The sequence below is a fragment of the Alosa pseudoharengus genome, unplaced genomic scaffold (assembly GCF_046254945.1).
Source record: "Alosa pseudoharengus isolate Yale_2024_CS ecotype anadromous, Long Island Sound unplaced genomic scaffold, YU_APseudo_1.1 YU_APseudo_1.1_scf_2, whole genome shotgun sequence".
Classification (NCBI taxonomy): Eukaryota; Metazoa; Chordata; class Actinopteri; order Clupeiformes; family Clupeidae; genus Alosa; species Alosa pseudoharengus.
Window position 1 is genome coordinate 32,015,179 of NW_027468663.1, and position 26,860 is coordinate 32,042,038.

At 40.5% G+C, this 26,860-nt stretch overlaps 1 protein-coding gene across 1 annotated transcript; it reads left to right on the forward strand.

The window, feature by feature from the left end:
• Window positions 1-51: 51 nt before the first annotated feature.
• On the forward strand, window positions 52-25,294 carry LOC143134306 (potassium channel subfamily T member 2-like). Its single transcript, XM_076294574.1, has 28 exons — window positions 52-281; window positions 547-626; window positions 826-922; window positions 5,206-5,250; window positions 5,346-5,397; window positions 5,628-5,687; window positions 5,880-5,954; window positions 6,259-6,342; window positions 6,829-6,923; window positions 8,825-9,005; window positions 9,127-9,291; window positions 9,626-9,762; window positions 11,572-11,635; window positions 12,244-12,352; window positions 12,514-12,622; window positions 12,965-13,114; window positions 13,459-13,670; window positions 14,674-14,887; window positions 15,880-15,985; window positions 16,233-16,405; window positions 17,076-17,210; window positions 20,290-20,401; window positions 20,658-20,759; window positions 21,079-21,162; window positions 21,408-21,536; window positions 22,159-22,486; window positions 23,136-23,220; window positions 23,636-25,294. Exons 1-28 carry the CDS (start codon window positions 187-189, stop codon window positions 23,733-23,735), a joined length of 3,378 nt encoding a protein of 1,125 aa, XP_076150689.1. The 5' UTR covers window positions 52-186; the 3' UTR covers window positions 23,736-25,294.
• Window positions 25,295-26,860: the final 1,566 nt, after the last annotated feature.

Below are 26,860 nucleotides of genomic sequence, written 5' to 3' on the forward strand. Positions count from 1 at the left end.
CACGAGATTTCCCTATAAGCCTGCCCTGATAGCCTAATTGAGTTGGTGAAAATACCTCTATGCGGATGTCCTGGTGCAGCTACACAGAAATGAACGCATGTGATACACGCGGGTAAAGTGTATGGCTATTGTTAGAGAATATTTTCAAAACGTGCCACAATTCGCAGGCTAATAAAGTGAGGGAATATGGTGGATTTGGAGAGCGAGGTACCCCCTCTTCCGCCAAGGTACAGATTCAGAGACTTACTCCTCGGGGACCAAACTTTGCCAAGCGACGACAGGTAGGTTTATTGTAGAGCAAAACAATTGCTTATGAAATGCTTCTCATGTAGTAGCCCAGCTATAGAGATAGTGGATATTGGAGAATGCATCTCCGTTGCATGGACCGACCCGAAATTCTACCGGAGACTACCGTGAGAAATTCTCCACCGTGAGATACATATGAGATACATTATGGAAGTAATGGAATGACTCAAGATTCAAGATTCAAGAGCTGTTTTGCTCATGAACCTTTCTGTGAACATATAATTTTGTTATTTATTTCAGAGTTCAAATCGAATTTTATGTAAATGAAAATACTTTCAAAGAGAGACTAAAACTATTCTTCATCAAAAACCAAAGATCAAGTAAGGCATTTTTTTCCTGATAGATCTTGTATGATAATGTGTTCTGTTAAATGTGACGAGTGTTATGAGTGACAGCATGATGGTTTGATTGTAATTTAGAAGCAGTCAGTCAGTGTACAAGTATTAGATTGTTTTGCCATTCATTGAAATGTCCCATGTTACTTTGCAGAATTGTAACAGTCTACAACATCTTTTTCAGGTCTGAGAATCCGTGTGTTCGATTTCTCTCTAAAGGTCTTAAGCTGCATTTTATACATATGCCGAGTACTAGATGACTCAGATAATGGATATGCATGGTATGATGTTCTGACTTCTTATCTGTGGAAATTATAAGGAAATAGTAGGGAAATTGTAGGAATTTCTATTTTGTATGTTCACACAGTTTACATTTTATTTATATTTATTATGACCACCACCAACGCAATCATAGGTTTAGCCATAGTTTTTTCTGTTTTTGACTGAATAACCGGTGCATTAAGATTATGAAAATTTTGTGGTATGTTGGTGTCTTGGATGCACATCAACTCAGCCAATGTCAGCTCATTTGTGGCATATCGTCAACTCGTTGAAGACGTAAAGGCAGTAAGGTGAGAAGGTACAAATCAGCGGGGTCAGAGTTGAGTGGCTGAGTTAGCTTCTGCCAGTCAACAACGCACTTGGCCACCACCATCTTTAGAAACGGTGTCTGACATGTGCGTAACTTTCCCCCACATTTTCACAAATAAGCCTATAAGGTTCCAAAAGTATGTTGTCTGTGTGGATTGGTTGAATTTCTTGAATTTCCCCTTGGGGATCAATAAAGTATCTATCCATCTATCTATCTATGAATTGGCCATTTCCTGCTAGGAGGATCAGCCAATCCACATGGACATCATTTGTGGCGATCTCTGGCACCCAGGCAAAAAGGCACCGCATGGAGGGGGTATGGGTGGCATTCATGCTCTCCAAGAAAGCAGAGGGCCCTCATCAGTTGGGAACCCATAAACTCCAGGATCATCACCTTGAAGTTCTAAACCTCCCATAAAAAAATTGACCATAACCATGCAATGTTATGCACCCACCAATGAAGTTGATGAAGAATTAAAGGACAACTTCTACGGTTTCAACAGATACTCCAGGAAAGAGAAAAACATTGTTGTTCTCATGGGTGACAGAAAGGCAAAGCCTGGCATGAAAAACAGTGGAATTGGTAATGGGAAAGCAACTTGGAAGAATGAATGAAAATGGCAAGAAATTTGCAGACATGCTGATTACACCTGGGCCTTGGAGACATGGTCTTCCGCCATAAACCCATCCACAATGCCACCTGGATATCACCTGACCATCTTCATCTTCAGCATCTTCATATGGACCACAGGAACTACATCAAGGCCTTAGCACAACATATGGAGAAGCAGCTGGAAAAAAACATCTTGAGAGATCTCTCCCTAAGTAGCAAGAAACTAGCAGGAAAATGCAGGCAGACAGATCAGACAAACAAGGACGACTCCTTACCACCGAAGAAGAACAACAGCAAAGGTGGACAGAGTACTTCTGCTCAACAGATAGCCACCTGTCCATATGAGATATCGCCAGCTGCACACGTGCTTGGGATCAACTACAGACCCAACAAGAACGGAAGTGAAGAAGGCCATCAAGGCGCTGAAACAAGGCAAGGCAGAAGGGTTGACGAAATCCCTGCACAGGCCCTGCTGACTACCATGGAAACTCACTGCCAACTGCAAAATCCAGTAGAGTCTGACAGAACATCTTGAGGCCCTAAATGAGGACATCACATACTCTCACATACACACCAACAAGAACAAAAGAGCAAAGAGAGAGCAGAAGTTCAAGAAGAAGGGACTGACATGACAGCAGTTGGAGATGGTGGCTCAAGACAGAAAAGATTGGAAATTGTTCATCAGTGGCCTATGTTCAGAAAGGAATTCAGAGGTCCAATCTTAAAAAAATGTGGCACCCAATTGATTTATTTGTGAAAATGTGGGCAGAAGTGAGCACATGTTGCAAGTCACTTTAAAAAAAAAAAAAGATGACGGCAGCCCGCTGAATATATGTTAAGCTGACCTTGTCCTTTAAAATAATAGGAAGAGGTACCAGTGGCATAACAAACCAATGGTGGGCCGAGGTGCGAGAGCATTATGCGGGCCCATACCGACATACTTTGGCCCAGGATGAATAGCTCTGATACATGCAATACACATTAGGGGGCTTCAATTGTTTATACAAAGGGCCTGAGGCACCGAAGTAGTTTAGTAGTTACATATTACAATTTCAAATAAAAAACACACGACTACATAGGATGCATTACATGTGAAAACATTACAAATTATTTTATTAACAGCCTGCCGTGAATTAGGCCATTAGAAGAAGGCCATCTTACGAGCCTTTCGTTGTGCAAAATCGTTATGTTCCCAATATTTAATGCTCTGGCTCTCGTATTTTCAATGGACAGGATAGCTAACCCACTGAGCCTGTCCTGCCCCATGCTGCTCCTTAGGTAGGTCTTAATAAGTTTGAGTTTGGAAAAAGATCGCTCAGCTGTTGCCACCGTCACAGGCAATGTCAGAAACAACATATTTTAAGAAATTCTGCCGATTTGAACTTGAAGTAGGCTATTGTTAAATGTCGCATTGTCACTTTAAGAGAGTCTAAACGGTTCGCATAACGTCCTTTTGCCAGCTGTTGCTCACAAATGATAAGGCTGATTGATTCAACTCTAGCCTTATCCATCCTTATCCGCCACATTGACAGCACAATATTAAGTTATTACAAGGAGTCTTCATTGTTAGGAAATGGAATCATGTAATGAGTTGTTGCTAGTGTGACATTTCTTTTTGCAGTTTGCCATTAAAAGTGCAGTATGAGCATGGTAGCCACCTAGCTATCTGAATGGAATATAGGCTGTTTCAATCGGCATATAGCAAACGCTAGTTAGTCTGGTAACATGAATAACATGAACATGAAACGTGTGCTTCCAAGCACAGACGTCACACTTTAAACCTGTTGCTTTTCACCATCCACTTATTTAACTGCTGTCACATCCCTTGACATGCCATCTCATTTTCCCTTTCTTTTTCTATTTTAGCCCCCGACAGCTTTTTTGCTTTATCCATCTTTTTCCATAGACGAAAACTCACTACTCGTACCTGCACTCAGCGCTCACGGCGCCCCCACTCCCTCTTCTATATCAAAATTCTATGATGGAATCTTATGAGATAGGGCGCCTACTCCTGTTAGTCCTCTAAAATGTTATTTAACATTGGGGAAATGCAGAAATGATTTAGAAACGTACAACAGTAGCTACATATAGAATACACCAAATATATTATTATTATTATTATTATTATTATTATTATTATTATTACCATCGCTTTGGCGCCCTCATGGTTCTGCGCCACTGAGAGGTACTTTCTCACTCTCTCCCAGTCTATATGATGCCTCCATGGTGTGAACCTCACAAATTAGGATCACAGATCACGAGGATTAAGGAGGGAGTCAGAGGGGTCTTATACACTATGTTTCTGTAGATGAGATCAGCACAAGTTAAGGCATTAAGGTATGAATTAAGCAATGAATAGCATATTGTCTCCACTAAGATTCAGTATTGTTGTGAAAGGATACATGGCGAAACACTCATCGATTCTGTTTCTAAAGATTACACATTGTTCCATGGTAGCCAGTCCTCTTTTCTTGCCACCATCTGGCAGTTTTTGATGGTGATACTGTAAACGAGTAGTTGCACTACTCTTGATGTTGCGCTGCACTCTTAATGTTGCTCAATGGTGGCTATGGAATTGATGAGTAATACTGTTCTGCACTTTTTTTGTATTGGCAAAGACAAACGGTGGTTTTCCAAAAGCACTCTTAGCAGAGTGAGTGACCCAATTTGAAAGGACAGGATACCAACCATTTAGATAGAGTTTGCCATAGGCCAAGTACTGTACCTTGCAGAACCCCACTAGTTCAGTGGTCACAACATCTTCAGAGATATGCTTTTGGTCATTTTAAAGGCACAATAAGCAGCTCATAGGTTAATAATCAATCAGTCAATTTAATGTGTCTTTACTTTATTTTTTATATATATAATGGTCAGTGAAAGAATGCCTGTGCATCTTTAGCTTGAGCATCTGCCCCCAAAATGCCTGAGCTCAGCCCTGCATACCATACTACTACTATTATTACTACTAATAATAATACCCCCTTTAATTCTAAATAGTTTGTTATATACAACTACTCATTTACTTGAGACCAGTTGCAGCCCTCTGCATGTGCCTGTTAAATCCTAAATCCTGCACATTTTTAGTTCTCAACTGGCTTGTGAAGCTAGACCCTCTGAGCACACAGTAATGTGTGAGAGAGATAATGATGGAAAAGGTGAAGTACCGCTCTGTCTGCCCAGCTTCTATGCCATCTTCTACTTGATATTCATGAGATATGCTGCACCTGCTCGTGGACTCTCCTGAAGTGATGTCTTTTTCTGTACCTATTTCTGTACCTATTTATTTAATCAGTTCTGAGGTTTTCAATTAGTGCTAAAAAATGTTTTTTCTGTAACAAGTCATGTATACTCTTTTACTAGTTGGGGCTGCCCTACCCAAAACTATACTCTACTGGCGATCGACTGGTGAGTGGATGCACTAGGCAATGAAATTGAGATTGCAGTAGCTTTCCTATATATGTGTATACTGAACACGTTTCTCATCAAAGTGCTCTATTCAGGGCTCCAGTGATATGGGTCGAAAGGAGTAAAATGAGTCTGTGGATCTTACAGGTAAAGTCAGTGTCTCCTCCTCATACACAAACTTCAGTCTTTGTTTTTGTCAGATGACAGATGTCTTTTGATGTGACATTTTTAGGATAGATTTTTATGTGAAAATTCATGGCCTTTGTTTTACAATAGAGGCAAAAGTTGTGCCCATCAATTGTTGGTTACATGTCAAAAACATTTGCTTACAGTGTTTTGCTTTTATCATAACATTTAAAGATGCTTCTTCTTTATAGGTTTTTGTTGCACTGATATGTCTTTCTGAAACAATCTTGTTGACCTATTTAAGCTACAAGGTTGGTCAACATGCCTTCGTCTACACTGACTGTGATGTATCCAACAACAAATTCAATCAACACATGTATTGATTTAACATTTTTGGACATTTAGTTATTGTTGTCCATCATATCAGACAATAAATAATTTTGGTATCAGGTAAGATTTACATACTTAATGCTCATGAAAATGTTGTTATCTTCTAATTCCAGGGTAATATATGGGAAGAAATTCTTCGAATCACATTTATGTTGGAGATGGTAAACACAGTTCCTTTCTTACTCACAGTAAGTGATCTCCAGGATAACTAAACTGCATCAATCTGAGTGAGTAGTCAGAACCCATGTAAGTGTCATTATCATACAGAACTTGAGCTTTGAACTTCTCAGAACTTGAGCCTTGAACTTCTTTTAACACACACTTGTATGAAAATGAAAGTTGTACAACAGATGAGAATGAAAATGATGCATTATGTATTGATAGTATTGCATAATAATGCAATATTATGTCACACATGTAGCAGAATTCTCATTTCATCTTGTGTTTATGCAAACTCAGCCCTTGGATAAATTAACAACCTTTGTGTTTTAGGTCCTTTTTGCTCCTCTCAGAAACCTTTTTATTCCTGTGTTCCTGAACTGCTGGTTAGCAAAGCATGCTTTGGAAAATATGATTGTGAGCATACAAAATTCTATGTTTATTCTTCGATTACAGTACTGTCACTGCTAGTACAACAACAATAAAACAATCACACCTAAATAGAGTAAATCCTCACCACTTGGTTCATCAGGGAGAACTACTGTAAGGAATTTAAAGGAATAAGGAATGTTGTGTGTGAGGAGGGAGAGAGAAAGTGAGTGAGAGGAGAAAAGGAGAGAGAGAGACAGAAGGTACAAATGCTAAGCAGTACATCTCTCCTGGTTCAACTAAGCATTCACATCTGGGTGATGAAATTGTCAATAAGCCACACATCCTGTTTGTGCAGTGAGTCAACACAAGCTCTGAAGTACCCTTCTGTTCTGTAGAGTTGCAACTCGGAACTCTGATTGCACTGACATGCTTTTGATTGACACCATGGGACCATTAGAAATTATGCTGACATTATTGTGTTCCATTTTTTTTTTTTGCATCTTCTCACCCAACAATAAACCACCTCCTCAGAATGACCTTCATCGAGCCATTCAACGGACCCAGTCCGCTATGTTCAATCAGGTTCTCATCCTGATAACAACTCTCATCTGTCTCATGTTTACCAGGTGAGCTGTATGAAAACCTTGAACCTAGCAACCTCATGCAACATCCTAGAAATACAAACTAGTGCACTACTGTCTCAGAGGCATGGAAGACAGATATGAGCAGCTGGTAGCTGCACCCTTTTAGGCTAATTTAATAGATGGAGGAAGACACTGCAGATCATGCATCATTTCGGTGGCATTATACTTCCAGTGTTTGTTCAGCATGGATTAAATTTTCTGTGGTTTCCTGCCTTTCATTTTCTGTGGTTTCCTGCCCTTCATGAGATGCACTTAGTACAGCTCTCCACAAATGTGTATTTCATGTGATGGTCTACCACACGTCCCTTGTGCACTTCTCTCCCCTGCTCGCTGAACCACCACTGAAAGTTTAATATTATCTCACCATCACCTTCTATAAGCTGGGGTTAATCTTTCCACAAGGCTCTGTCACTCCGATATGCGTTGTCATGGTAAATAATGGGGAGTGACTCTGGAAGAGACAAAGGGGCTCCCACATAAGGTTTCTGCTGTAGCTGTGGAGCAGTGGCTATTTGTAGTCAGAGTTCATACGTGTTTGGTTCTGAACTCACTGGCGGCAGCAGTTGGGGACAACAGTTACATGGAATGGCCGTTATTTAGAGTAAATTATCTATTAAGTACCTTGCTTTTTTCTGAGCAGTGAAGCCATCACAGTGTTTAGGCATGTTCAGGCTGTAAGAAGCATATCAGTGTTACTAACATGAAACTTCTTCACATACAATATGCACTCTTTTGGTTATTTTCTCACTTTCTATTTCTCTTTGTGGCATTGCTATAACCATTTTAAGTGTAAAAAGCATAGTTAACTTTATTGTATGCTGTTGAGAAGAAAGAAACAGACAGAAAGCCATGTGTGAATGCAAATGGCCTGTTGCACAATCATTCACCTTTGCTTGCACATCTTTGTACTCTGTGTATACTGTTGGGCATCAGAGGGGCATATGCTAAAAACGGCAATATTTTGTTCCTGTGGTGGTTTGACTCATGTGAGTTGATTGCTTTAGCTTAATGACAGCTAAGTGACCACAGTGCTGCCATTAGCAGTGACTGTAATGTGGCTCTCTTGGCTTTTAGTGTTTGGTGTGTCTGTTTGCCCCTGTGGTAACACTCAGGGGAGAGTTGCAAAGCACAAAGGGAGAAGAGGAACCTTGTCTGTAGGCTAACACCTTGCATTTCATATGCCTCCTCCCTCTCTCTCTCTCTCTCTCTCTCTCTCTCTCTCTCGGTGGTGTCTGCAGAAAATGAGCTCTTTCATTCTTGTCATCACAATTTGCAAATTAGGTTCAGAGTACTTGGCATGGTCACACATGATAACAGAAATTCCTGTCAGAGATATTGCATCAAAGTAGACTTTCAGGACCTTGAGTGAATGTGGTTTGAGACAGATACCTTTGGGTAAAGAAAACGTTTTTTGTTTTGTTTTTACAGGAATAGATGTTTCAATCAGGGCTAAAACGTGCAATGATTCACTAAAAATCTATTAGTTAAACAATGCAACCGCTGTGTCAACTTGCAAAGGTTTCCGAGCTATTGCCCCATATGGTCAAAGGTATCCTAGATAACTCCAGTAGACCATTATTTTCAGCAGGTTAAATATATTGTTATTTATTAAATGATGTTGATGCTGTATGCTAGATTGTAGAAATGTGGAATTATATTGTTCAGATACACATACATTCACTTTGTGTGTAGAAATATAAGTCTTGACCAGAGAACTTGAGCAGTTACACGTTAGGTGAAGACATTTTTGTACTCTCCTAGAGATACTAACTTTTGCACTCATGAACATTTCGAGTTACTGAGCCTTTACTTTGAACGAACCACTTGATTGAATGAACTGATTTTAATTCTCATCTTTGCTTGTTTTACTATGTTTTGAACAGCATATGTGGGATTCAGCATCTCGAACGGGCTGGAAACAAGCTATCGTTGTTTGATTCCTTCTACTTTTGTATTGTGACTTTCTCCACGGTTGGATTTGGGGACGTTACCCCCAACATCTGGCCCTCCAAGCTGCTGGTGGTCATCATGATATGTGTGGCACTGGTGGTCCTTCCCATTCAAGTGAGATAATCAACACAACAGCCGCGGTGATATAACCTTCATTGCGTTTGCGTATTTTTCATACCAGTCAACAGTGCTTTTCCCTGGGCCCTGATGGTTGTATACGCTGTGTTGCCACTAGTTTGAACAGCTGGTATATCTGTGGATGGAGCGGCAGAAATCCGGTGGGAACTACAGCAAACACCGCGCCCAAACAGAGAGGCACGTGGTCCTGTGTGTGAGCTCCCTTAAGATCGACTTGCTCATGGACTTCCTGAACGAGTTCTATGCCCACCCCAGACTGCAGGTGAGTGCGTCAGAGCACACAAGGGTCTGTGACATTGCCAAATCAGAGTTTCTTAAACCTCTTCATCCTGGAGGACACTGGAGGCTTTTAATGTTTTCCGTTGTACTAAGGATATCTGGCCAGAATCTTATTAAAGCCATAATGTCATTGATTATGTCTAAATGAAGAATAATTAGCAGTGTTCCGATGAGTCGGAGCCTCAAAGCCCTGATGGGAAATGGGAAGCAGGCAGAACCAGTGTAATTGAAAACCCTTGCAGCAGTCAACTCTATGATCTTTGAAAAGAAGCTCCTAATTAATCATGTTCACTGCAGGTGCTTCCTTGTTCCTGCAGGATTACTATGTCATCATCCTGTGCCCGACAGAGATGGACGTGCAGGTGCGCAGGGTCCTGCAGATCCCCCTGTGGTCCCAGAGGGTCATCTATCTCCAGGGCTCAGCGCTCAAAGACCAGGATCTGTTTCGGGCCAAGTGTGTTAGCACTGATACGTCCATGCATAATTAATTCCTGAACATAACATATGGTATACAGGTGTATAGTGCATAATAAGTAATGGAGTATGAAAAATAGAATTATCTCTGCCAACTCTGTTTTAATATATTTGTTTGGTCAGAATATAAATATGTATACCTTTGTTAATATGTGTTATTGGGGAACTACAAGGTAGAACATTTTCAAATACGCTATTGCCTAAGGTCACATAAGATAGATTTCCCTTGCCAAACAAACAGGCAAACTCAAATTTAGGCTGGAACACATCAGGGGTCAGGACTGTGTTTCCCGAAAGTATTGTTGAGCAACAAATGTGCAGAGAGAGAGAGAGAGAGAGAGAGAGAGTGAGTTCAACATCACGTCTTTTTATAATTTAAAGGAATTATCCGGAGTAAAATGCACTTTAGATCAATTTACGGATGATTAGGAGTACATACGTTGAGTTGACATCAAAATCATGTCATTCGGATGTATTTTGAGAAAGTTTGATTTTACCGTTTTTAGTCAAAACTCGTTAGCGTGGAAGTGAGAAGGGGATATTATTTCGCCGCTACAAAACGCTATTTTTATACCTCTTCTACAGTTCCAAACAACATTACACTTACGTGGTAGTGAGTAGAGGGTCCCTAAAGCCAAACCGAAGTATCCCGAGGTCTTTATGTGGTCGGATAGAGAGTCCAGAATGAATTTCATCAAGCCAGTACCTTTCCGGAAATGTTGCCATCCTTGCTGTAATCTTTGCTGCCATCTTTAGGGGAAAGTCAGTAGGAGTCGATTGCCAAGTGTGCTTAAAAATTCACAATTTTGTCGCCGTTTAAAAAAGTCCATACAACTTCATTTCAATTTCAAAAGAAATACTGGACTATGTTTTTTTTTTTTTTTTAAACGGCGACGAAATTTTCCAGAGCACACTAGGCAATCGACCCTATGGACTTTCCCCTAAAGATGGCAGCAAAGATGGCAACATTTCCGGAAAGGTACTGGCTTGATGAAATTCATTCTGGACTCTCTATCCGACCACATAAAGACCTCGGGATACTTCGGTTTGGCTTTAGGGATCCTCTACTCACTACCACGTAAGTGTAATGTTGTTTGGAACTGTAGAAGAGGTATAAAAATAGCGTTTTGTAGCGGCAAAATAATATTCCCTTCTCACTTCCACGCTAACGAGTTTTGACTAAAAACGGTAAAATCAAACTTTCTCAAAATACATCCGAATGACATGATTTTGATGTCAACTCAACGTATGTACTCCCAATCATCCGTAAATTGATCTAAAGTGCATTTTACTCCGGATAATTCCTTTAACCCTGCTGGCAATTAGTCAAAGTGCTTTTGGAAAACACTCCCTGGGTCAGGTTGTACAGTAAATATACTGCCATCTTCAGGACAATTCTTGAACTGAACTGCAGAGATGACACAAAAACTCCAGTGGTCCTCTTTGTAAGTTGGGACAGCAGGAGGATTTTTCATGTACAATATATGTTTATAACTGCAGGAACACTTCAAATGTTTATGTTACCTATACTGTATATTCTAAATGTGATATGTAACAAATCAACATTTCCTGTTTGTTGGAGGAGTCTTTACAAAAGTATAGTTTGAAGGACACAGCTATTTAAATATATATATAAAAAATCATTAATTCTGCTATATTTCATGGAAAGCAGGAACATCCTTAGGTGACCCAAAACTTTTGAATAGTAATGTGATGTATGTTAAATGAGGTTCAGTAATGGTGCTCCAGAAGGTATATATTATACATGCCCTATAACCTGCTCTTTCAGACTGGACAATGCTGAGGGGTGTTTCATCCTGAGCAGTCGCTGTGAGGTTGATCGTACAGCTTCGGTAAGCTCAGTATATTACCTCTCTATAACTATACATTTGGTCAGATACAATAATAAATAAAATATAAAACAAAATGCACAGTGATATTGAGAGTTAGCCTACTGTGCCCAGTGCCCCAGGAAGTGAACACAACATATTAGCGAATGCCTCTTCCTAGAATCAGTAAACTGTACTCTCTTTCCCCCCTCTTTCAATTTGAGGCCAGAGAGAAATGTCTGGCTTTTTTAAAGCAGACAGACCTGCAGACTGCGTGTTGTGTCCCACCTACGCTGCGCTGTCTCCCAGCCATTATGTAACACTCAGTTGAAATGAGTCACCTACACCCCTGTCTGCTCTGCCAATTAGACTGCAGACTATTTTATAACCTCTTCGCTAATGGCAGATGAAAAAAGACAATGGTACTTAAGCATTCAAATAATCCACACAGTTTTACAGCAGAGGCGACAGAAAGTATATAGCATGTCTTAGATCCTGCTGTCCATCATGCAGTTGCAGCTGTCAAGTAAACAATGTTAAAGCCAAGACATTGTTCAACGTGTTGTCATTTGAGATGGCTAACACCATATACGTCAAATCATTTGGATAATTTGGACTGTGTTTCATATCAGGATCATCAAACTATATTGCGCGCCTGGGCAGTGAAAGACTTTGCCCCTAGCTGTCCCCTGTACGTGCAAATCCTCAAACCAGAAAATAAATTCCATGTAAAATTTGCCGGTAAGAAAATCCTTTCTTGACATGTCTATTCATGACGATCTACTGTAATTTCTTTTTGTTGTTGATGATGATTGCTATGTTGATGATGATTGTTATGTTGATGATGATTAGTATGATGATGATATGTCAGCTGTGTGTTATGTTTGTCTCACACTACTCAGATCATGTCGTGTGTGAGGAGGAGTTTAAATATGCATTGCTGGCCCTGAACTGTATCTGTCCAGCCACGTCCACTCTCATCACTTTGTTGGTGCACACCTCCACGGGCCTGTGAGTGCGGCTGCTTACTCTTGGAGTTTTTCCAGATGCTTAATTTCTGATTCCTAGAACTCACTGCCAGTAAATAAATAAATATATAGTATAGTGGATGACCAAGGATAGTGGCTTGGCTTGGCTTCTAATCTCCCATGCACAAGGACGTTATGAGGTGGGGGACTGAGCCCTGAACTGACTGGGGCCCACACCCTCACAGAACATAATGACCCACTTTGTTTTACTATTGGGGGCTGGGATGTCTATTTTATATGCTGTCGTGGGCGTTAACATTTCTGGGGGCACCCTTGCCCACGACTATGTGATTGACAGATGACATCACACCTGTGTGTTCCTCAGGGAAGGTCAGCAGTCTCCAGAGGAGTGGCACAGAATGTATGGGCGGTTTTCTGGAAACGAAGTCTACAACATCATATTACAAGATAGTGTGTTCTTCTCAGACTACAAAGGGAAGAGCTTCACATATGCCTCTTTCCACGCACATAAGAAGTGAGTTTGCTCTAAGAGAAAATAAACTTAAAAGTGCGGAAACAAGTCTCACAATGTAATGGAAGTCCTGCGTATCATTAGTCACAGTGAGAGTAGAAAGAAAGACAATTCAGAGACAAAAACGAAATAAACAGTGGCATTGAGAATTTGACATAATGTCCATGTTCCAAGAAGAATGACCACATCTGCAAGGTCATCAGCTAGGCTAGGCTTGCAGAGTCAGACAGTGGAAGTCCAGTATTTTTAATCATCTATGGATGAGATCATCAATTCAACCAACTATGGACAGTGAGTATATTCAACTGTGAAATCAACCTGGCAAACGGTGTCATCCTCATTTTCAGGTATGGCGTGTGTCTGATTGGTGTGAAGCAGAAAGATAAGAAGAGTATTCGTCTCAACCCCGGCTCCCACTTCACCATGAGTTGCACAGACACATGCTTCTACATCAACGTCACCAAGGAGGAGAACTCCATCTTCAAAGCCCAGAGGGAGGAGAGTCGGCGGGGCAGCAAAAAGACCCATCTCCCCATGCACAGCATCCTCGCCAGCATGGGTAAGAGAGGACACAGAGAAAAGGCTTTCTCCTCCATCTCTCACACGTCAGACCTGTCCCCCAAGTAACATAGGACAAGACAGGAGACATTTAGCCTGACAAGCCAGACCTACATTAAAATGTAGGGTGTGGGCACTCACCGTTCGCAGTGCTCAGTCCGAGGGGCGGGATAATCGGTTGTCTTTCAAATCCCTCTGCACGCAATAGGACAGCGCTATGAGTCCCATGCATTTTCCCACCAGCGGAGCTAGTTATTGGCTAGTTCAAACTTTTGCCAACTTAAAAGCTTAACTCAACAGCAACATCCATTTTCTTATGTTTTCAAGTAGCAGGGAATTCAAGCCAAACCGTTGCAACTCTGCCATTAATCATTATGTTAAGCCCGCCTAACGACTCTATACACAATTTGATTGGCCTGATAGAAGTTTAATTTAACGGAGAGTTGCTAGACTAGCCCTGGCAGCAAATGTAATTTGCTGCCGCTAGGGTGCGTCTAGATTTCTAGGCTAGGAGACATTCTTATCTACCTTGGATGGTAAGATGAAATAAGACAGCTCAGCCAATGTAGCAAATCAGCCTCTGGTGGATGTAGGCTCTCAGTAGCCTCATTCACTCTCGTTACTGATTGGGCAGGTAGTCTGCCGACTGATGGAAACACTAGTGAACTATCGTGTTCCAGACTATTATCTTTCTGAATGGAGATCTAGTAGGTGTGACCAGGTTAGCATTCTGCTACTTTAAATTGCTCTTCAGGGATGTACTTTAATCTAGTCATGATTTACCAAATGATTTTAGCAACTAAACAGTATGACCCTTGTGTAGGTCTACCTTTGATGTAGGTCTATTGCAAGCAGCCTTTATGACACTAACCATTGAATTTTCATATGACGTTAGAATATATTTGACCATTTTTAACATTTTTTAAACAATTGAAGTTTCCTGAGAGATGTGCATGCCATGAATAAATATGACTTTTACTGGGGTCCACTCTGCGCTCCCTCAGGCACTGTGGCCATAGACCTCCAGGACACCAGCAGCAGGCCCAGCTGGGACTCCACCCTGAACCTGCCGTGTGACTCCTCCAGGACCGGGCGGAAGAGCAGCATCGCCCCCGTAATGGAGGTGGAGGACACGTCCTCCCTGCACACCTGCGACCTCTCCAGCGACCAGTCGGAGGACGAGACGCTGCCCTCCTGTGAGGATCTCTCCACCGAGGGGTACCATCATCTTTCAGGGGACATGAGCAAACACGCACCGAACAAGCAGCCTCATTTTTATTAGCCTTATTTTGGGAACACTACAATAAGGGGACACAATTTAGCATGAGTTAAGTATTAGTTAAACATTAATATTTAATAATTCATCATTATTAAATATGTTTTCAACAATACTTAAGAATTAACACATATCCTTTTCCTCATTAATAGAGTCTTATTTAGTATGTGTTATCAGTGTGTTTTCCTTTGTTATCAATGATGAATTCCTAAAGTCTAAAGTCTACCAGCTGGCAAACAGTAGGCATATATGTATGAAGTCTGAATAACATTGTATTCGCCTTTTTCACCAGGCGGCCAGAACGAGGCTAAAGGGTACACTTGCCATTATACCGAAGTCCAGCAGATGGTGGTGGTAATGCACTCCGTTTGCAAACTGGCAAAAAAACTCACTGAAGAAGAAGAACAGGCCAGTGAACCCTTCTTCTTTTTGCGTTGAGCTTTTTTTTGTCAGTTTGCAAACAGAGTGCATTACCACCACCATCTGCTGGACTGAGGTGTAATGGCAAGTGTACCGCCGGGTCAATAAGGCGAATTGCCAATGACATAAGTGAGGTATTCACCTACATTGACATAATCTCTAGTTCATTATGAATTCATCATGTGATCAGTATGTACACTTTAGGAATTATGAGCTAGTTTACCGCCTGTACCTTATGAATTCATCATTAGTTCATTATGTACACATTCATTAAAAGTCATAATTTATAACAAAGGAAAACACACTGATAACAGCTGCTAAATAAGACTATTAATGAGGAAAAGCACATTTGCTAATCCTTAAGTAATGTTGAAAACATGCTTAATAATAATGAATTAAGTGTTTGTTAATGCTTAATTAATACTTAACTAATGCTAAATTGTGTACCCTTATTGTAAAATGTTACCCTTATTTTTATCCTTGTCAAACGGCCTATGTCTTGCTTTATTGATAGATTCGTCAAGGGATATCCTCCAAATCTGCCCTACATCAGAAGCTCTCCCACACACTGCCATTTGCTGAAGGAAAAAGTACCATATTGTTGCCTGAGACTAGAAAAGGTAAAACGTTTAATTTGCATTAAGTATACAGGAGAATTCATATGTCCATATGTTTAGTTTTTTTCTCAGAAGTAATCTATTCCATTATTGATTAAGAACTCCCTGTTGTAACACTTGTCACTTACTAACCTCTAACTACTTTTCCATGCTTTACTGTTCCAGTCTTATCTCCTAAAATGAGCTGCACAATGAGCTACACTATAATGTATCACAGTCGAATGTGTGATTGTGTGAAACTTTGCTATAGGAGTGCACCCATAACCAATATGAGGATGCCAAAGCTTACTGCTTCAAGAACAAGTTGGTAATAGTGTCAGCTGAGACAGCAGGAAATGGGCTTTACAACTTCATAGTTCCTCTAAGAGCTTCGTACAGGCCCAAGAGAGACCTCAATCCCGTAGTGCTGCTGCTAGATAACAAGTAAACCTCCGTTTTCTGTCCACATCCTCTGTCCCTCCTGTCCACACCCACTACCCTTGCATGGTTGTAGTGCCGTGGTTTGGTCTTTGTCTTTGCTCCCTCCTGTGGCTGTCCTCCATCAGGTGCCCGCAGCATGACTGTTGGTGTCATGTTATGTCAGACAGTGCTCCAGTCGGATCATCTTCACTCATTCACGTGCGGTCCTTCATGTTCTGTTTCAGGCCAGACGCAAACTTTCTGGAGGCTATTTGCTGGTTCCCTCTGGTTTACTACATGGTTGGATCAATTGATAAGTATGGGACTGTCGTTTGATATAGGAGTATCTTTTTTAACCATTTTTCAGATTATTAGATGTTTAGTAGTCAGTTTTGAGGGTTTTTTCACCGATTCTTCATCTGTCAGCAGTGCATGCAAAACCTACGTTTTTGAGTATTGCTTTCACCCATCGATAAATTCTATCTTGACATTTAAACATTCAGGTTTGAATACATAAATTGACCTGTGTCCAGCCTGAGGTCACCCCTCAGACCTTCTATCCCTACTGCCCAACGTTATACTATACAGCAGTGTGAATAGAATTGACTCTCCTCTGTGTTTTAGTGATATTGTAACCACCTGTCTGCAGATTTCACAATGTCATTTGCTTGTTGTTTGTTTTGGGGGTGTATAGCCTCGATGACCTTCTGCGCTGTGGAATCTCTTTTGCTGCCAATATGGTGGTGGTGGACAAAGAGAGCACTATGTGTGCAAAGGAAGACTATATGGCAGATGCGAAAACCATTGTCAATGTGCAGACACTATTCAGGTGAGAGTATTAAAGTGGGAGATGGTCATTGAGTTTTGTAGTCATTTGTGGACAGACATCACTGGATATGACATCGCCGGGGTCCTCTATCCACCTGTCTTCTACTGTTGGGATATGAATGTAGACTAGTACGTCTTTCTTGTGCAATGGGTCTGCAAATTGCCCCCAGAGTACCAAATAGGGGCCCATGACCATGTTTTAGTTTTAAAGGCGCAGTCAGGGATTTCGCAGGAAGTTGTGTTTGTTTGTGTTATATTTATGTTTACATTCAGACGCTTTTTTGCAAAAAAAACAAACAAAAATGTACGTTATATTTTAACCAAAGACCAAATGAAACACACCAGAGAGGTAGCTCATCCGTACCTTCAGTATTTCCAGACAGATTCCATGCAGGATTTCATTTTTGTTTGTTTCCAGTTTTCGGAGCCTGGGCTGCCTACAGAGTAATCATGGTATGGGCAGCTAGTGGTCGTGATGAGATGATTGCTGAATGTGAAAAAAATGTTAGGGGCTTGAAATCGCATAAAATTCCTGACAGCGCCTATGAGACAAGGCCAAATGCATGTATTTGCCATTAGTTATCTTTGAATGAATTAGCAAATGTTCTTATTATTGCATTCTAATAATTAATATTGCATTATAATAATTTCTCTTGTAATAACCATGTCTTTTTTCTTCCTTTTTTTTCTTTCTCTTTTCTTTTTTAACTCAAAGCATTAGTTATATTGGGCATTACACTAACAGGGAACCAAAAAGCATTAGTTATATTGGGCATTACACTAACAGAACCATAAAGCATTAGTTATATTGGGCATTACACTAACAGGGAACCATAAAGCATTAGTTATATTGGGCATTACACTAACAGGGAACCATAAAGCATTAGTTATATTGGGCATTACACTAACAGGGAACCAAAAAGCATTAGTTATATTGGGCATTACACTAACAGAACCAAAAAGCATTAGTTATATTGGGCATTACACTAACAGGGAACCATAAAGCATTAGTTATATTGGGCATTACACTAACAGGGAACCATAAAGCATTAGTTATATTGGGCATTACACTAACAGGGAACCAAAAAGCATTAGTTATATTGGGCATTACACTAACAGGGAACCAAAAAGCATTAGTTATATTGGGCATTACACTAACAGGGAACCAAAAAGCATTAGTTATATTGGGCATTACACTAACAGGGAACCAAAAAGCATTAGTTAAATTGGGCATTACACTAACAGGGAACCAAAAAGCATTAGTTAAATTGGGCATTACACTAACAGGGAACCAAAAAGCATTAGTTAAATTGGGCATTACACTAACAGGGAACCAAAAAGCATTAGTTAAATTGGGCATTACACTAACAGGGAACCATAAAGCATTAGTTATATTGGGCATTACACTAACAGGGAACCATAAAGCATTAGTTATATTGGGCATTACACTAACAGGGAACCATAAAGCATTAGTTATATTGGGCATTACACTAACAGGGAACCATAAAGCATTAGTTATATTGGGCATTACACTAACAGGGAACCAAAAAGCATTAGTTATATTGGGCATTACACTAACAGGGAACCAAAAAGCATTAGTTATATTGGGCATTACACTAACAGGGAACCAAAAAGCATTAGTTAAATTGGGCATTACACTAACAGGGAACCAAAAAGCATTAGTTAAATTGGGCATTACACTAACAGGGAACCAAAAAGCATTAGTTAAATTGGGCATTACACTAACAGGGAACCATAAAGCATTAGTTATATTGGGCATTACACTAACAGGGAACCATAAAGCATTAGTTATATTGGGCATTACACTAACAGGGAACCATAAAGCATTAGTTATATTGGGCATTACACTAACAGGGAACCATAAAGCATTAGTTATATTGGGCATTACACTAACAGGGAACCAAAAAGCATTAGTTATATTGGGCATTACACTAACAGGGAACCAAAAAGCATTAGTTATATTGGGCATTACACTAACAGGGAACCAAAAAGCATTAGTTATATTGGGCATTACACTAACAGGGAACCAAAAAGCATTAGTTATATTGGGCATTACACTAACAGGGAACCAAAAAGCATTAGTTATATTGGGCATTACACTAACAGGGAACCAAAAAGCATTAGTTATATTGGGCATTACACTAACAGGGAACCATAAAGCATTAGTTATATTGGGCATTACACTAACAGGGAACCAAAAAGCATTAGTTATATTGGGCATTACACTAACAGGGAACCATAAAGCATTTCTAAGTAGGCACCAGAGGCAATGTAACTGTTCCAGAATTGCTCATTTAAAAGGAGCCGTTCCAAGGGACAAGTCTATCAATCAGTCAGTGCTATAAAACATTAGCAGACAGAGTTATTTTATTATTAACTATAAGTCAATCCAGGAATGAATTTGTTTATGGCCTTGAACACCAGATGGCAATATTGTTCAAAAAGAAACATTATCTTTGTTAAAGCCCTGAATGATAAGAAGCCAATGTGAAGTATGAAGAAAATTGTTCATAGATAATATCTACACATAACATTTAAGAGTTTCAGGAATTTGTTCAAGCCTCTTGTCACTTTTGATCAAGACATGATGGAAAGAGATTAGGGAAAGAGATTGAACCATCATTGCTGTCATTAATAAATTGATCACAGCACATGAAATCATGCATAGCTTACAACTCAGTCTCACGTTACTTTCCGTTGGAAAGCAGCTGGTTATGGAACCATGTTTAGACATTTTTTAAACCCTGAGTATGCTGATGAGTCAGTGTAGTCTTTTGTAGTACATCCTTTCATTTTATAGGCATTTTCAGTGACATCATCTCTATTGCTATCAAAGGGGTGGAATTGCATGTTGAAGCTTAGCAGCAAATTAGTTTAGGCCATACCATCATATGGATGTGTTCCAGAATAGAATGGATTTTTAAAGGTGTAACAGAGCTCTGGTTCTCTTTTACTGGTCCCTAATGACAGTACAGTAAATCAGCTAGGCCATTTCAGTAGTCGTTCTGTTATTTATTTCCATTGACCCCTGACCTTTAGATTTGCTCTCTCCTCTCCAGGTTGTTTTCAAGTTTGAGCATCATCACTGAGCTGACCCATCCAGCTAATATGAGATTCATGCAGTTCAGAGCAAAAGACTGTTACTCACTGGCTCTCTCCAAAATGGAAAAGGTGAACAGCCCAAATATCCCCCAATTTCTGTTTAAATAACAAGAGCTTGGAACGTTCTATTCATGTTGGATCATGCATCTGTTTTACCAAATAGATGTCAAATGATACAAATGTATTTGCTCTTAAAAGTAATTTATTTTATTACAGTAAGCATCACATGAAGCATTTTACCTTTATGATTAGATACATCAATAATCTATAAAACGCTGTTGTATTACAGCAAGTAGGAATGTGTCAACTTTCTTTCCATACACAGAAAGAGAGGGAGAACGGTTCCAACCTGGCCTTCATGTTTCGGCTGCCGTTTGCTGCAGGGAAGGTGTTCAGTATCGGCATGCTTGACACTCTTCTTTATCAGGTCATTAAGCTTATTCTACCAAATGCAAGTTGCCATACATTTGTCAAAAAATGCATTACATCCTTTCACATAAATGATAAGCCATAATATATGCATGCTAGAGACCCATGCATGAGCACTGGAGAGGCGCACCATAACATTCCCACATGAGTTAAAGGACATTTTAATGACTGCAGCTTGTCTTCTGGAAAGACTGTCACATTCCCTAGGCCCTTACACAATGTGTGGTCTGTGTTTTTTCTCATGAGAATTAGAATTCACCCATTTAAGATTAAATATGACTGACCCATCTGATTGGTATGTTGGCTCATCGTTTTAGTCTTTTGTGAAAGACTACATCATCACCATAACAAGGCTTCTGCTTGGCCTGGACACAACCCCAGGATCCGGCTTCCTTTGTGCTGTAGGTATTGATGTTGTCTCTCATCACTGTCACTTTCATTTTAATGAATAATTAATTCATTTTTCTAATCTATAATGTATGAAGTGTCTTTTGAATTACCTGAAAAAATTGGCTGGGCTTATTGTTACAGTACAGTGAATATGAAAATGTAGTCTGTCTGGCCATTCCAATATTCAAGTCATTAGAACACCTTCCATAGTGATTTTACGGACTGTGTGTATCCCACTTCTGTTTGCCTCTCACAGATGACCATCACACAGGAGGACTTGTGGATCCAGACATATGGCAGACTGTACCAGAAGTTGTGCTCCTCTATTGGAGACATCCCAATCGGGATCTACCGCACAGAGCTGCTAGACTGTGAATCCTGTGAGGTGCCCTGACCATCACCTCTTTTCTTCTCTCCTCTCTCCTCTCCTCTCTCCTCTCTCCTCTCCTCACCCCTCTCCTCTCCTGTCCGCCATGTGCAAATGACCTTTTCAGCTGAGAGCAGACCAAGTTTGATTTCCTGTGGCCCACTGTGTCTTGTTTACTGTCTTAAGGTTTTATTGAGCTCAATAGGGCATGTGAATAGCTGCCACTGTTGATAACGTCTCCACACGATCAATGCCTCCACGATGCAGAGCTTCCTTGGGAATTATTTTTAGCCTTAATTCTCTACAGCAGCTCACACAGACTGTTTGAGGATTATCACGGCCTCTTTATTATTACGGTTAAAATTAACATTGACAAATGCTGTGCTTCAGATGTTGGATAATGCTAAATTGGGTTTTAAGGTTGAGAGAATATAACAGTTTTATTATTTATGTTATCAAGATACATACGTGATGATGTATTTCAGTCATTAATTCCTATTTATTTTTTGGCTTATAACTGTTGTTGTGTGTCACAGTTTCAAGTGTTAATGGTGGGGTTGTTTTCATCCCCACCGTAGAATATTGATGTGCACCATGATTAGTGCGCTGACCTTTGCTGCTTCTGACCGTTCCCCCAAAGGGCAGGCAGTCCCAGCTCTCCGTGAGTGTGGACGACTTTGAGGAGAGTCAGGAGCAGAAGGAGGCGAGGGAGCACTGCTCCTCTGGGAAGAGGGTCTCGCACATCTCCTCCTCCAGTGAGACCCCCTCCGACAGCCGCCCGCTGCTGCACAGGAAGAGCATACAGTGGGCTCGCCGGCTGAGTCGCATGGGGGCGCGGCCCGCCTCACGACCCCCGGAGAGGACCAGCCAGCAGCGCACGGGCCTGCCCCCACGGTCCGAGAGACAGGAGCTGGCCGAGCTGGTCAGGAACCGCATGAAGAACCTGGGCCTGTCAGTGGAAGGATGCGGTGAGAGGGCTGGCTGGACGCAAAAGAACACTTTAATTAATTTAAGTGACAGAACATGATCAAGCAAATTATTTTTGTTTCATAAAAATGTATTTGTTTTATGATTTAACCTTTGCAGATGATTTCTCATCTTTTGCTACTGGGAATGTCCAACCGTTCCAGGTTACACAAATACGGGTCAGCTGAATGTAGGCTAGTTTACCTTCCAGTGTTAAACTCAGTGATTGAGAATACTTCACAACTTGTATAGTAAAGTGACATTCGATGTAGACTTCATAAGATATTCATGAAATATTTACAAAGGCTGGAGAGAAAAAACGGCATCGTTGCTTTGCGATTGTTGGACTTTTATTTTGACAAGTTGTCATCGTTCTGTCTTCCACATTCATGAAAGTGTTGGTATGAATGTTGAGTCATGTCTCATGAAACAGTCATGAATGCTTTATGTGCAGTTTATGACAGCTGCTATGAATGTGTTATGAACTCACCATCACGTTTACAGAAAGTAGGCTATTCCTTTTCGTCTTAGCGCTGACTTGGCATGATGTACAGAGCCAGTTGAAGATAAATGGGTGGATTGTGGTTCAGTGAAAACAGGAACACGCTGAATATTTTTATTCTGACCTTCCTGTTCTGTTTTTTTTTCCAGATGAAATGAATGAGAGTCTAAGCAGCCACTCTTACATTTTAATCAACCCTTCTCCAGACACCAGACTGGAACTGAATGACATTGTGTAAGTAGACTGATGGGGCATTGCTCTGAGGCCTCAAAGCTGTGTGATTGTCTCTCCCTTACCCTTGCAGTCAGCCTCCTGATCCTCCTCTAAATGTTCTCCTCAATGAGGAATGGTGTTCCCATTAGTTTACCAGAACAGATGATTCAACCAATAAATGTTGTGCAACTTTAAAAAAATTACTACCTTAAAAAGGTCTGTGTATTTTAGAAAACTCAACTCAGTTCACCAGTCCTGTTGTGATTAATACAGTGATGAAATGTTGGTTACACTTTACTTCACAGTATCGACATAAGAGTGACATGACACTGTCATGAACATATGACACTGTCATGACACATAAACCCTAACCCTAATGACTACTGTCAAGTGTTACCGAAATGTTTTGACATAAATTATGTATTTTTACTCACAGGTATATCATTCGTCAGGACCCACTATCCTTTGAGCCTGACAAATTGGAAAGCAGGACGAGCAGTTTTGGAAACAGTCAGTGGATAACTGAGAGGACATAATGAGAAAGTCAGCTTTGAGGTTGTTCTATTATTTATGAACATGTGTAGTATGATCTCTGTCTTGTATACCCATTTGCCACCACACGATTTCATCACCTGCGTGATATCAGATCCCTGAGAATTGATGCTAGATGGAAAATAAAATGTCTCCCTGGTGCCAGGAAGGCGGCTTCATCCTGTAAAAGTGCAAATATATCCTAGGTATCCTGAGTGTAGCCAGTGTTTAGCAATGTATTCATATGTTTTATATATCTCTTACAAAACTCTAAACTACAAAATGGCAAGCTGTTTAACACTGATTTTGAGGTTGCCCTTGACCATAATGACACAACAGTAATTATGGTCAAATAAGTCAAATTCCATTGATGAATAAATATTACAGATACTTGAAAAATGATGCGAATTATAAACATAAAGACATATAATGACAATAGTATTGATGTGTCCATTAATGAGATACAAAATGTACAAACACATTTAATATTTTGACATTAACCTCAGTAAGTTGTCCTTTGTCATATAACTCCTTATATCTCTATCCTTGCATAGCACACTAATGTTTTTAAGAGTGACTCGCTCTCGAGTATGTCGCTTCATGTCTCATCCGCCTTTTCATTTCACACATACAGAAGCGTAGATGTGGCAGCTTCCATAAAGGGGAACATGCAGAGATGCATGAGACCAGTCAAGTGATCAATCAGTCTGTCACTCAATACAGCTCGCTTTGCTGCCTGTACTTGTATCCAGTAGACGAAAGCTGTTTGAGGAGATTCATAAGAATCACACCCATACTGTCTGTCACATAGCCTTCATAACACCAATCTTGGTCATCGTCACCTTGATGTTTTGCATGAAACAAAAAAAAACAAGAGGAGAGGAAAACAAATAGGCTACAGTATACACAGGATGTGATGTCTGGAACTGCCGTTTGTAAAGGTCACATTGATCAGTGACCACTCATGTGAAATACAAAATGAATGCTTCACATTTTGCATGCAGCCTTATTAAGACCTCAGTGTACAATCAATAAACACCACGCTGTATATTGACAGTGGTGTAGACTTTCAAGGCAGTGGTTGCAGTTAGCTCTTAAAGGCTATCCCTTTCAGAAATCATTGAATTGATTAATTGATGTGATTGGTTTAGAGCATGGTCAATACAAAGAAAGGACATGTCCTCCTGATGTGGTGATTTGTTTTATTTGTTTGGCTGTTCTGTCTTCAGCACCCTCAGTCTGCGCACAGCAGATGGAGGGCAGTGCAAGCAGTGAAGCATCAAAACCAATTCCTTCTCTATGTGCCACGATAATTCGCAGCAGAACACATTTTCACGCTATCAGATCCCTCTATTGCATTTTCTGCTAAATTGTCTGTGTGCCCGCCCGTGTTGAAAAACAAAACAACTGTGGCACCCCCGCAGTCTGACCACATGACACATGCTTGGCAGGGAACGAGGAGAGCACACTGTAGGCTAGAGGAAACACTCCACTGCAAGTAAGAAACAAACATCTGCACTCATGCAGAGGCTATTTGTCAACCAGGCACTCTGATGAATGGGAACACATATGCAGGGCGATTTTAATGATCATAAAGACCACTGCAAGGACACAGAGCTTTCTCAAACCACTATGCCACTGCTTGCTACACTTAATTTAGTCTCAGCCGATTTTTATTTAGAAGGATTCATAAGGATATTATTCATTACACCTTATGTTGGAGTGCAACAAATTACATTCTCATAGCTAGCACCACCAACTGAACTGCATGAAAGCTGCATGAATATATTTCAAACCTTATTTGAAAACCAAATTATATGATTGTATGTGTAATCATAATTCATTAAATCACATTTGATTTGACAATCACAAGATCTCCATCGAATCACTGTTTCAACATCCCTCCTCACTTTATCTTAAAGACAGTGCACCCACTGAAGTGGACATAGAAATGTGGTGGTATATATGCTCAGCCTATCCTCTCCTGAGTGGAGTACCCTTGCCGCATGCTGCTCATGTCATGAAATCCCTCGGTGAGATGAAAGCCCTGAGCCATCAAAGATTCTCTCTCTCTGTCTCTTCCCTGACCCCGGGAGCCCCAGTGGAGCCAGAGGCGGGTTGGAGGATGGGGTCTCTGTGGGCCTGGGCACCACAGCATGGGAAGGGGCCAAATGAACGTGGGGCACCTCACGGGCAGATGACGGAGAAATCCCTCCAGGCACTGGGCTGCCTCAACACTCCAAGTGCCCACAGGGTATGCTGTGTCTACAGGGACATCCTTGCGGTTTGCATGCTGTTTGAGACACAGACATGCAAGGTATGTGACACTTTCATGTGACATGGAAATGACCTTATGAAAGATGGATAGGATAGGATGTTTTCTCAGAATTTTGTTATTAGGATCTTCTGGGACATCACATTATTATGATGAAAATTGAAGTCTGATCCCTGCTACCATGCAAGAGTCAGAAACAATCAGAAGCTAAACTCATAACCACAAAGCTTGATGAGCATTTGTAATGGTTTTAGCTGAGTAGTAATAAAGGTGTGGTCCCAATCATGATTAAACTGTTCACTGTGGCATTCTAGGTGGGGAAACTCCTGGTCTTATTTGTGCATATATCCATGTCAGCCTTGATACCATAATAGCTTCAGAATGTGTTACACTGGCAACACAATACCCTGTAATACATTTTCCTGTCAAATAATATCATATTGCTGTGACATTTATTAAAGGTTATTGTCATTAAGTTAATTGATACAATACCAATCTGAGATTTGACATATGCTAGTAAAACACTGTCAGGGCACAAGGAGGAGTCCATGGCCTTTCATCTTCAGGAGTGGAATTGTATTATATGGTGCAAGGGCAATTAGGATGTTTCCAAACCCACTTTCCCTAGTTTAAAGGAGTAATGGTTAGGTGTCAGGTGCATGGTCCAAAATGCTTGTATGAAGTTTGTAACTTAATTGTTGGGAAGTGTTGAGTGTAATTTAAGCTACTGTTTGTAACTTAAGTGTCGGGAAGGTTACTAGGTATGTTGGGAGGTTACTTAAGTAAGTGTTGGGACTTAAGTCCCAACTTAAGTTATTTTTTTAATACATAAACATACGTAACGTACATGTGACA

Bases quoted from the DNA above. Each gene is read 5' to 3' on its own strand.
- LOC143134306 (XM_076294574.1), top strand. From the start codon at position 187: ATGGTGGATTTGGAGAGCGAGGTACCCCCTCTTCCGCCAAGGTACAGA. The intron at 5,955-6,258 runs GTAAGTGATCTC...TTTGTGTTTTAG, and splicing joins CAGTTCCTTTCTTACTCACA to GTCCTTTTTGCTCCTCTCAG. The intron at 15,986-16,232 runs GTAAAACGTTTA...ACTTTGCTATAG, and splicing joins GTTGCCTGAGACTAGAAAAG to GAGTGCACCCATAACCAATA.